Consider the following 13,060-nt stretch of genomic DNA (forward strand, 5'->3'; position numbering starts at 1 on the left):
CAGGAGCATAAAAGAAAGAGAAATCACAACAGACACAGCAGAAATCAAAAGAATAATTAGATAATACTATGAACAGCTATATGCAAACAAGTTCAAGAATCTAGAAGAGATGGGCAAATTCCTACAACTCTACAATCACCCAAAGCTAGATAAAGAATAAACAGAACAACTAAACAGAACAATTACAAGCAGTGAAAGTGAAGCAGTAGTTAAAACCCTCCCCAAGAAGACAAGCCCAGAAGATGGTTTTAGAAATCAATTTTACCAACTGTTCAGAAATGAACAAGTGCCTATTCTACACAAGCTGACTAAAAAATTGAGAAAGAAGGAACACTACCAAATACTCTCTATGAAGCCAACATAACATGGATACTAAAACCTAACAAAGACAACACAAGAAAAGACTTCAGACCAATCTCCCTAATGAACACTGATGCAAAAATCCTCAATTGAATGTTAGTCAACAAAATCCAACAATGCATTAAAAGAATAATTCACCCAACCAAGTGGCTTGCATTCCAGGGCACAAGTAATGTTCAACATCTGAAAATCAATTAATGTAATATATCACATCAATTGACAGAAAAATATAAACCATATAATCATATCAATAGAGGCAGAAAAGCATTTGAAAAAGTTCAACATCCATTTTTGTTTAGGCCCTCAATATCACTGGAATAGAAGGAATACGCCTCAACATGACAAAGTCACAGCCAATATTATCCTCAACGGAGAAAAGCTGAAAGCCTTTCCTTTGAGATCAGGGACAAGATAAGGATGTCCACAATCACCACTACTCATCAACATAACAATGGAAGTCCTAGCCAAAGTAGTAAGATGGAAAAAAGAAATACAAGTAAAAGACAGGAAAAAGAAATGCAAATAATCCAAACAGGGAAAGATGAAGTAAAACTATCTTTACTTGCAGACAATATGATAATTTACATGGAAAACCCTAAAAACACCATAGAAAAACTAATCAAAACAGTTAACCAGTCTAGTATGGCTGCAGGATATAAAAATCAACACACACAAGTCAGTAGCTTTCCTATACACAAGCAACCAATCAGAAGAAGCAGAATTCAAAAAAACCATCCCCTTTACAATAGAAACAAAAGAAATCAAATACTTGGGAATAAACGTAACAAAAGAGATAAAGGACTTATACAAAGAAAACTATAAAACCCTGATAGACATATGAAATGGAAAGATAGCCCCGGCTCATGGATTGGAAGAATTAACATCATTAAAATGGCCATTCTACCAAAAGCCATATACAGATTTAATGCTGGTCCAATAAAAATCTCAATGACATTTTTCAAAGAAATAGAACAAATACTGATGAGTTTTACATGGAACCACAAAAACCTCAAATAGCCACAACTCTCCTGACTAGAAAAATAAAAGACTAGAGGCATCACACTCCCGGACTTCAAGCTATACTACAAAGCCATAATAATCAATCAAAACTGCAAGGTAGTGGAAAGAAAAGATATACAGACCAGTCAATGTGAATAAAAAATCCAGACAGGGCCCAACCTGGTGGCACAGTGGGTTAAAGCACAGCATTAAGAAGCTAAAGCCACTTCAGCATGAGTTCGATCCCCGCCCGTCCTGGAGGTGATCCACTTGGCGAGGCAGACCTCTCCTGACCCGCCTGCTGCTCCTCTCAGCAGTGCACTTTGTCAGTCTGCCTGTTCTGCTTCCCACTCTGTCTCTGGTGAATCCTCTCATCACCCCTGCACCTCTGGAGCCTGTACCCCAGTTCTGTATGCATAAATAAACAAATCTTTAAAAAAAAACAAAACAACCTAGATATAAACCCACAGGCTTATGAACAAGTAATTTTTGACAAAGGAGCAAAGAATATGCAATGGAACAAAACAAAGAATATGTAATGGGCTGCTATGTGCAAAAAAAATGAAGCTAAATCACTCAAAGTATATTAAAGATCTAGACATAAGCCCCAAATCCATAAAATATCTGCAAGAAAAGGTGGGTTAAACACTACACAACATACACCTCAGTAACATCTTTGAAGCTACATCACCCAAAGCAAGGATAGTGTAGGAAAGGATAAGCAACTGGGACTATATCAAGTTAAAGAGCTCCTGTATAGCAAGAAAGACACTACACAAAACAAAGAGACAACTGACTGATTGGGAGAAAATATTTGCACACAATTCTAATGACAAATGACTGATCACAAGGATATACAAATATTACTCCACAATCAAAACAGATAAACTCATGCCTTTTGCAGCAACATGGATGGAGCTAGAAAGGATCATGCTTAGTGAAAGAAGTCATAAACAAAAGAAAAATACCAAATGGTTTCACTCATAGCAGGAGTATAAGGGATCGGGGGGGAGAGGGGGGAAGAAAACAAGAGAGAAAGCAAATGCAGTAAAATAAACATAAGAACAATGAATAACTATAAACCAGAGACATGGTATGGGGTAGAAAGGGAATGGGATAAAAGCTGTGGTGGGAAGAGAGCATGGGACTATGGTGATGGCACACGGGTAAATTGGTGGTGGGAAGCCCACAGGGACTACAAATGAGATGGAAAAATGTACATAATGAAGAATGATGTAAAAGAAAATAAATATAAAAAATAAATAAAATGAAAAAGCAAAAAAAAAAAAAATCGACTCAAAAGGACACCTGCACCCCATGTTTACTGCTGCTCCTTTTACAATAGTGAAGACATGGAATCAACCCAAATGCCCAAAAAATGATGACTGGATGAAAAAGATGTGGTACATATACAGAGTGGAATATTACTGAGCAATGATAAAAACAAACTCATGCTTTTTGCAGTAAGATGGACGGATCATGCTTAGTGAAATAAGCCAGAAAGGAAAAGAAAAATACTGGTGGTTTTACTCACTGCAGTAGTGGAAGGGATCAGGGGTTGGAGGGGGGGGGGGAAGAGAAACAAATGTAATAGAGTAAAAATGAAGACAATGAACAACTATAAACCAAAGACATTTTATGGGGGTGGTAAAGGGAATATGATCAGAACTGGGGTGGGAAGAATACACTGGACTATGGTGATGGCACACAGGGAAGCCCATAGGGATTACAACTGAGATGAAATAATGCACAAAATGAATAATGATGCAGAATAAATAAATAAAAATATTTCAAGGTCCTTCAATAGTGTAGTTAATATAGTAAAAGACTGTACTTGGTCAAAAGATTCCATACCATATAATTATAGTCATATGATACTTTCTAAAACATGTAACTACAGTGAAAGAAAATTGACTGGTGGTTGCCAGAGGTAAAAGATGAATTTGGGTGAGAATACAATGGGATAAAGAAGAGAGATTTTTGTGAAGTTGCTCAACTCTTTTGATTGTGTGATGGTGGTTACATAATCTGTACATGTTAAAAATTCACAGAAGTATGCATATATACATACAAGTCAGTTTTTCTGTATGTTAATTTAAAAAATAAAATGGAAATCCAGAGCTGTAAATTTAAATTAGCTTAATTTTACAGACTAAATCCCTGCCAAACCCTTTTCCACTATTAACAAAGAAATATTGATTTTTAAAGTAGCCTTTCTAATTACTCATTATCCTTTATGTTAAAATATACAATGAAACAAAAACAACAGTTGAAGGACATATGCCACAGTGATTCTCAATAATGAGGTTTTAAGATCTTAAAATCTCTTTATTGTTAAATTAGCCATGATGGATTTGTATTTGATAATCAGTTAAAAAAATTAAAGAACCTTTTTAGTCCAGGCCTACTAATGTTTTCTAAAGGAAACTTTAGGGCTTTATTCTGTGAGCATGACAGCTTGGAGAAGGGTAGTTAGAATCACAGAAAACAAAGTATATTGGTAGAACTGGTGAAGTTAAAAACAAAACTGGCAACATAAAGGAAGAGGTAGTTTGGCCCACCTGAGACTGTTTGAAAACATCCTTCCCAACAACATCCAGGTTTGAGGGGTCTTTGATGGAACTAACATATTCAGAAACAGCCTTGATGACCACGTCACAGGGAGGAAGAACCAGCTGATGAGCTCTGACCTAGAAGAGGTAAGGAACCCTAATGTTAAAAATGGATCACTAACAAAAATGGGTAAGATACAGAAAATCACTAAGAAAACAGGGTGCATATAGAATTTAAACAGCAAATCCACTAAGAGGTAGTAAATATATATATATATATATATATATTTTAAAGATTTATTTTATTTATTTATTCATACAGAACTGGGGTACAGGCCAGAGGCTCAAGGGCGGTGAGAGGCTTCACCAGAGACAGAGTGGGGAACAGAACAGGCAGATCAAAGAAGTACACTGCTGAGGGGAGCAGCGGGTGGGTCAGGAGAGGTCTGCCACACCATGTGGTCACCTCCAGGGCAGGCAAGAATCGAACTCATGCAGAAGTGGCCTTAGCTTCTCAGTGCTGTGCTTCAACCCGCTGCGCCATCAGGGAGGGCCAGTAAATATATTTTTTATAAAAATACTTTTATCCCGGCCCTCCCTGGTGGCTCAGCGGGTTAAAGCACTGCACTGAGAATCTAAAGCCGCTTCCGCATGAGTTCAATTGCCACCAGCCCCGGAGGTGACCACATGGTGTGGCAGACCTCTCCTGACCCGCCCGCTGCTCCCCTCAGCAGTGTACTTTGACCATCTGCCTGTTCTGTTGCCCACTCTGTCTCTGGTGAAGCCTCTCACCGCCCCTGAGCCTCTGGCCTGTACCCCAGTTCTGTATGCACAAATAAATAAAATCTTTAAAAAAAAATACTTTTACCCCTATTTCTCAGTATAGAACACCTGAAATGATCAAAATGTATGAAGAGATAAAATCATAAATCCACTAGAGAGAACCACCATTTTATGATAATGTCATTATTCATCAGTTTTCTTTCATAATACACTTTGGCTACATCTAGTTCTTAATTACTAAAGGTCATGTTGTGATATATGAACCATATTTTGACCATGATTTGAAAGCACAAAACAGGCAAAAAAAGGTGTTTGAGAAAATGAACTACATAATAAGAGGATACCAAGAAATTATCATTAATTTTGTTAGTAGTAATGGCATTGTTTATGTAAGAAAATGTCCATATGCTTTAGAGATGTGCATGGAAGAATCTGGCATTTATTTTTAAATATATTAGTAAAAGCAACACAAAAACAGAGAAGTGTGGTCACATTTTGTTAACTGTTGGATCTGGAAATGTTATAATGGTGGTTCAGTTTATTATTATGATCCCCAGTTCTTATTTGCATAAATAAACAAAAAATAAATCTTTAAAAAAAAATCCCTGCCTTAATTTCCCTGGATTTATCCCTGGATAAATTTTATGGAGAAAATCTGAGCAGATTTTTATGGAGAAAAGGAGCTAACAAATGTAGCTAAGTGTATGTGTGCATATGCTAAATAGGGTGGTCAGGAAAGGCCTCACTGAAGTGACTTTTGAGAAAATCCTATATAATTGAGTTAAGTAGCTATGTGATTAAAAGTAATTCCAGGTTGAGTAAATGCAAAGGTTCTATGAACAAAAGGAAAATCTGAGATCAGAGCTGTAATGGTGGGGGAGGGAGGAAGACATTAGAGTGAATCAAATTATATTGTTTAATTAAAATGTTGATAAAAAAAAAAGGTGGTTCCTGACTGGGACCAAAGTTTGTATGGAGTTTAGATAATCTCTCCATGTATGTGAAGGTTATCTCTGGGGACTCCAATTTCTCCCGCGTTTCTAAGATGTGCATTTTGGGGTACTGACATATATGAATGTGTACTTTGATAGACTGGTGTCCTATCCATGGTGTTCTTTTCCACTAGGCCTCAGTCACTTATGACCCTGAACTCAAAGAAGTAGGTTGGAAAACTAGTGAATAAATGAATTTAAGTTACTGTTTTTTATTAGAAGTGTTTCGGCTCTTTATTTACAAGTTTGTGATGTTTCTGTGACCAATATGCTGAAGGAACTTAACTCTTGTTTTTATCAATGAGCCCATGTTAGAATTGGTTTCATTATACCTGATTTCACTTAAAGTTGGAAGAACCTACAATAGTAAGTGAAGACTTACTGTACAGGGTTTTACAGGCCATAGTGAAGATTTGGTGAGTTAACATGAAAAGTTATTGGAGGATTTTAAACAGAGAGGTGATATGATCTGAGTTCATTTTTTAAGGGATCACATTGGCTGTTATGAGAATAGACTGGAGGTGGAGCAGGGACAAGTAAAAGCAGAAGACCAACAGTTAGCAACTGCTATAATAATCCAGGCCAGAAATAACAGTGGCTTGACAAGGGTGGTGGCAGTGAAAACAGTTACTGGATGTATTTTGAAGGGAGAACTGGTGGTATTTGCTGACAGAAGATGAGTTGTGGGGCATGAAAGAAACAATTCAAGGATGACACCAAGGCCACTCCAAAGATTTTAGTCTGAGCAACTGGAAAATAGGGTTACCATGAATAAAAATGGGGAAGGTTGTAGCTTGTAGCTTTATGGGAAAATCAGGAGTTTGTTTCGACACTTTGAGATATTTAGTAGGTTGCTATGGATTAGAATCTGGAGTTCAAGAAGGTGATTAAAGCTGGATACATATCTTTTGTAGCCATTAATGAATAGATGGAACTGAAAGTTATGAGACTGGATGAAATCACCAAATGTTGACAGAAAAGAGAAGAGACCCAGGATAGAACTCTGGAACACTCCAAAGTGAAGAAGTAGAGAAAAAAACAATGCAGTGGCAAAGAAGATTGAGAAGCAGTAGCCAGTAAAGCAGGAATTAAAACTGAAAAGAGAGTGACATCCTTAATGCCAAGATAAGGATGTATTCTAAGGAAGAGAAAATGTGCACGCTGCTGACTGGTCAAGCAAGATCAAAACTGAGAGCTAGGTATTGGATTTATTAACAGAGAGGTCAGTGGTGACCTTAACAAGGACAATTTCAGAAAAGTAAATTGAACGAACAGAGGAAGAGGATAGTAAACAACTCAAATACAGATAACTCTCTAGAAGAGTTTGATATAAAGGAATGAGATACATGGAGCAGTAGTTTGGGTGGAGTAAGTGAGGTCAAAAGCAGGTGTTTTACTTAAGATGGGTACATGCCTGTGTGTCTAATAGGAAATAGCTAATGAAGAGAGAAAAACTTGATGATATAGAGAAAAGAGCAAAGACTTGCTGAAGTGACGCCCTTAATTAAGTTAGCAAGAGTCATCCACACTTAAGAGGAGGCAAGCACAGCACGTAGTCAAATAGATGCTTACAGGTGAGAAGATGAAGGGGTGGGAGCTACTGGAAGTTCTCTTCCCTCCCCCACCCTTCATTTTTCTCAGTGAAATAGGAAACCAGGTCTTGAGCTGAGCCAGGAGTAGAGAGTATCAGGAGCTTGAGGAGAAGGCTGCTAAGGTGTAAGTTGTCATCTAAGAAAATGAAATAGCAATATGGTATAGTACAATATAAAATTATATACAATTCCACAATAGTATAACACTATTAACAACTTAAACTACCACCTGAATATTTGAGACTCAGTCTCACCATAGCCTCAGTAGAAGTGAGAAGACTAATTTCTCAATATTTGCTAAACTGTTAGGTTAAAAGTAGCACATTGTTTATTAAATCTGCATGTCCAATCACTATTGTGGTTTGGTAGCCAGTTATACTGTCGGTTACTGTATTTCCTCTTTCTGTAAACTGTCTGCTTTTGTCCTTTGTATCAATTATTAGGGTATTAGTAGTTTTCTTCATAGGTTGATATGAAACCTTAAGCTACTAAAGGGACTGATCACAACTGTAGTTTTTTTGGCCTGTAAGTATTTGAAATAATTTAAACCTAATGGAAGATAATTATTCCGTCAAAATGCTAATCAAAATCTGGTGTCCCCTTGGCATAGCTGTATAAGTGGGAAATGGGGCACATTACCTTAAGCGATGCAAGGGGGTGTTCTGGTCCCAAGAGGCTCCAGTGAAAAGCAGCCAGGTCCTCATCTGGGAGAATGTGGTTACCTATGAAGTACATTTGTTATTTATTGACAGTACAAATGTTTTTCAGAACCTTCAGGCCATGAAAGGACTTTTGGGAAACAAAATGGCCAAATAATTCACATAGTCTCCATTCTTAACCTAATAACTACAGTAGGCTATGTATTGATTACCTACTATGTACCCCATGCATGTCTCATATTTTTAATTGCTATGCAAGGTAGTACTATTATCTCATTATACAGATAAATAAGGAAATTGAAGTTCAGATAAGTCTGATAACTTAGCTTAAAGTGGCAGTTAATAAGTGCCCCACACTATCATGAGAAGTGAAGGACTGACTCCAAAGACTATGCTATCATGCTGCTTTTTATATCAGTCACCAATTATTTACTGCCTAGTAAGTAATGGGTATTATATATCTATCCAATTTCATTTAACCTTAACAATAACACTATGAGGTATTATTATTCCCATTCCACAGATGAGGAAACATGACATGACATCTGTGGTTTGCCTTGTCTAGTTCCAAAACTTGTGCTGACTTTGTTAGATTATTCAATCTCAACTCTTAAGATTCAAGAGCAGAGATCATGTCACACAGGGTAGTAACTTTTATGCTACAAGTAGTTGGAAAAGCAATTCCGAACATAAATAAATGCAATTTACTTTGAAGTACATCTTTAAAAGAGAGATTAAAAGATGGACAGAATAATGGATGAATGACATAGCAACTATAATAAAATGTTAATGGCATTTATGTTAAATTTAATGGGCTCAGCATTTTCACTGCAAATTCTTTTATTGTTGCTATATATTTGGATATTATCACAATACAGTATTAGTGCAACAGAAACAAAAACATACCAATTTGTTCTTTATCAAAATCTAGACACTGGGGGAAAATACTGAAGCTCTGAGTAGAGAACCAAGTTGTACAGGGCCATGGAAATGTTTGGCCTAAGACAGTAATTTACATATAATAGTTATGGAATGTAGCAAAAGGGAAAGTTTACAAAAATCAAAATAATTTTCTGAAATAGTCTGCATTAATTCATAAGAAAAAGATGCTATATTCTTAGTAAGAAGACCAAAAGTCTCCTGAGTACTCCCTGGCATAGTGTTTGGCCTGTGGACTTTAATAAGATAAATCCATTCATGATAAGCTAAATCACTCTCATGTTCATCTCTTAACACTAGAAGACAAAACTTTACCAATCGCTGGCATCTGTTCTTTGGACTACCTACCCAGCAGTGCAGCAAATATGGGAAAGTTTATCCGTTTCAGACCCAGCTGCTTGGCCACCTCCTGCATTAGGAATTGGTTGGTAGTGAGGTTCTTTCCATTCCAGCTCAGCTTCAGAGCATGAGAACTGTAGTAAGAGGGAATATTGTAGAGAGCATACTCGGAGTCATGGGCAAGAAGGCCATGGAAGCCGTTTTCCCTGAAAAAAGCTACCACTTCCAAATGGTGGTCTTCAAGGCTCTGAAACACCTAGGAGGAAAGAAGAGAAAAAAGACATGTCAGGCAGTAGAAGGTGACCTGTGTTTGGTTAGAAATCAGTAAGATTAACAACTAAATTTTATGGTTTGTTGAAATATTATACACGGCAGAACAGAATAATCTTTAAAGAAAGAAAAATTCTCTCAGACTAGCATGTGATTATTCCTATAAACAAAGTATTATTCATGTGTTAAATGTCCCCCAGTTCTTTTTCGAATCCTTTCAAGAAACTGGCCTGAGGCTCTCCAAAAGTGGAATACTGAAATTAACATGGTATATATTAAGCCTTTATTTTAAAAAAGAGACCTTAGTTAGAAAAAAAGTTGCACCTTTTATCTTTACATACATTATCTCATTGTGAGAATAGCCATGACAAGGTAGATACAGGTGGGAAAACAAATACTGAAGTTAGATATAGAAAGGTTAAATAACATATAGCTAGAATATGACTTTAAGTTCATCTAACACTTATAAATTCATCTAACCCTTTAAAAACAGTCTGCATTCTTTCTTAGCACCTTAAACTAGAAGGCACTCAAATAGAACATTTCTAAAATGTAAAGGTCAGAAGCTAAAGTGCAAAAACTAAAGCTGCCCCCAAAGTTGCACTATGAGGGATAAACAAGATTCAAATCCACTATGACCTAACTCTGCACGTTCCATGGTTATCAGGCTTCTTCGAGAGCACTATTTTTTACGTAATAAAGGCAGACCAGTAAGTGCCATCCTATTCATGCGTCCAAGCAGGCACTTAAAGCTTATTGGAGTGATCTGGATACTACTTCCCTTACACTAGTTCTTTGATTATGGAGACTCTTACTTCTCTATTCCTATTACTACATAGGAACTTGACCACAGAAATAATAATAACAGCTAACAGATACTGAACACGTACTATGTGCTAAGCAATGTTCTAAGTTACTTGTATTCATTAACTCATTTACTACTTAAAATATTTTGAGATCATATATATTGTTATTAGCCATGTTACATCATTTCCAAGGCTGGAAGGAGCAAAGTATAGCTTTTGGTTCTAGAGCCTATGGGAATTTTCTTAAGGTCAACTGACCTATTTTTTCATTTAAATTATAAAGAAATGACAGTTTTCTGAAGTCTGACAGTGGTTTCCATGAATTAAGTTTTTGCAAGACCATGGAGAGTCTAGTCACAATAGTCATATCACATATTAAGTCACAAAAGGGGAGGGAAAGTGGCAAGCAGATAGTAAAGCTAGGTTTGTATTTGTCTGACATTTAGCCAAAGAAACCAAAAATTCTTAACTCTGTCCTGCAACATATTTATGCTTAGAGTTATGATTAACTCTAAATGGGTCAGGGTAGCACAGCTTTATGCTGTCCCTTGGTGAGTTTCTTCTAGTATACCTCTCACATGTTGCTGGTTGAACTTCTACCTTCCTTGTCCTAGGCATGGTGCTAAGTGTGATGTTCTCTCATAATCATCTGACCAGTGGGGCATTGTTTGTTTTTTTTTTTTTTAAGATTTATTTATATATACAAAAGCTGGGGTGTAGGCCAGAGGTGTTTTGGGGGGTGGTGGGTAAGAGGGTTCACCATAGACAAAGTGGGGAGAAGAACAGGCGGATCTCCTGAATACACTGCTGAGGGCAAGACAGAAGTATGCTGTGCCATGTGGGTTAGCTACCTGGCCAGGGGTTGAATTCATACTGCAATGGCTAGTGGTAGCTTGACAGTGCTGTGTCTTTAACCCTGCACCACAAGGGAGGATCCAGTAGGGGTATTTTAAGTTTCATTTTACAGATGAGTTAATGAGGCTCAGAAAAGTGATGTACCATGCTCAGGGCCACACAGCAGGGCAACTGGAACCTGGGTAAGACTAACACCAAATTTCATGGTGTTTCTACTATAACATATTACCTTTAGCTGATCTGAAGCTGATTATGCCACCATTCATATGATTTCACTCCAAAAAGTTAAGGTTTCACTCATAGCAGGAGTTGAAGAGGTCAGACAAATGATTTTTAATGAATTTGGTGATTTTTGTGTCATAAGGGATATAATTCACAATCACCTGGAGAGATTTTCCTAACTACATACAAACCCTGAGATCTTCTGAAACAGCCATAATTTAAAAAATAATCTATGTTGGCAAGGATGTAGAGAAACTGGATTTCTCTGAACATTGCTGGTAGGAATGTAATATGTTGCAGCCACTTTGGAAAACATTCTGGGAAGTCCTTACATGGTTAGACACAGACTTACTCTATAGTCCAGCAATTCCATTCCTAGGTATATACTCAAAATTAAAAATATTTTTGCAAAAAACTTACACATAAATATTCATAACAGTTTTATCCCCTAAGTCAAAGTAGGCAAAATGTCTATCAAATAATGAGTGTATAAACAAAATGTAGATGCTTTGGTGATAGGAGTAATCACACTTGAGGGGAGAAATCTTGCATGTTAAAATATTAACAGGGATATAAAACAATGGTACTTCATTAAAATAAACAAGTAAAATAAAAACAAAAACCCCAAAATGTTATATATCTAATCAAGGGAATATTAGTCATAAAAAATAATGGAAGTACTGATTCATGTCACATGAGTGAGTTTTGAAAACATAAAGTGGGAAGATGCCAAACACAACAGGCCACATATTTTGATTCCTTTTTATGAAATGTCATAAAAGGCAAGTCCTCACATTTCTGTGAATCAGATCTCCAGAACTTTCTCCTTGCAAATTTAAAACCTATACCTACTAATGTCTTCATTTCCCCTTCTTCCCAGCTGTTGGCAACCGCCATTCTTTGGAAAATTTCTGTTTCTATTAATTTCAGTAGAATAATACTGTATTTGTCTTTATGTGAGTGGCTTATTTCATTTAACATAGTGTTCTCAAGCCTCATCCATACTGAAGCATGGGACAGGGTTAACTTCCTGTTTAAAACTGAACAATACTGTATGGACATACTATATTTTCTTTATTTATCTGTCTATGAACACCTGTGTTGCTTCCACTTCAAAGTTATTTTGAATAGTGCTGTTATGAATGACCATGTGTATATAAATAACACTTCAAGATCCTACCTTCAGCCCTCTTGGTTAAATGACCAGAAGTAGAACTACTTGATAAATGACAGGTCCGTTTTTTAATGTTTTAAAGACGCTCCAGACTATTTTCTACAACATTGTTGTGGAAATGCTGTAGATTCTGTAACATTTTATGTTCACATAACAGTGCACAAGTGTTCCAACTGCTCTACTACCTCACATTTGTTCTTTCTTTTAAAAGAGATTCTAATAGTTATATACATCCTAACAATTGTGAGGATTGTTACAATTATAATCACTATGGTTTTCATTTGCATTTTTCTGATGCTCAGTGATGTTGAGTACCTTGTCATATAATTGATGGTTGTTAATAGCATACTTTAAACCAAATTCTACATATCAATTCACCTATGAATACTTTAGTCTTTAATAGTTTAGAAGTAATATAAATGAAATACTATTATTAAAGTCAACAAAATTAACAACTTTCTTAATGTCATAATATCCAGTCCAGGGTTTTTTGGTGATAATCCATATATATATATATA

The 13,060-nt window shown here is 36.4% G+C and overlaps 1 protein-coding gene across 1 annotated transcript in view; it reads right to left on the bottom strand.

Annotated features, from left to right (window-relative positions):
- Window positions 1–13,060, bottom strand: part of FAM120C (family with sequence similarity 120C) — an 87,527-nt gene that overhangs the window by 59,620 nt on the left and 14,847 nt on the right. The window contains exons 2-4 of the mRNA XM_004695008.2: window positions 9,225–9,471; window positions 7,918–8,000; window positions 3,921–4,049 (exon numbers count right to left, since the gene is read on the bottom strand). Coding sequence (XP_004695065.1) covers window positions 3,921–4,049; window positions 7,918–8,000; window positions 9,225–9,471 — 459 coding nt within the window. The remainder of the gene's footprint in view (window positions 1–3,920; window positions 4,050–7,917; window positions 8,001–9,224; window positions 9,472–13,060) is intronic.

The sequence above is a fragment of the Condylura cristata genome, unplaced genomic scaffold (assembly GCF_000260355.1).
Source record: "Condylura cristata isolate star-nosed mole 26May11 unplaced genomic scaffold, ConCri1.0 scaffold00053, whole genome shotgun sequence".
In the NCBI taxonomy this organism is placed as follows: Eukaryota; Metazoa; Chordata; class Mammalia; order Eulipotyphla; family Talpidae; genus Condylura; species Condylura cristata.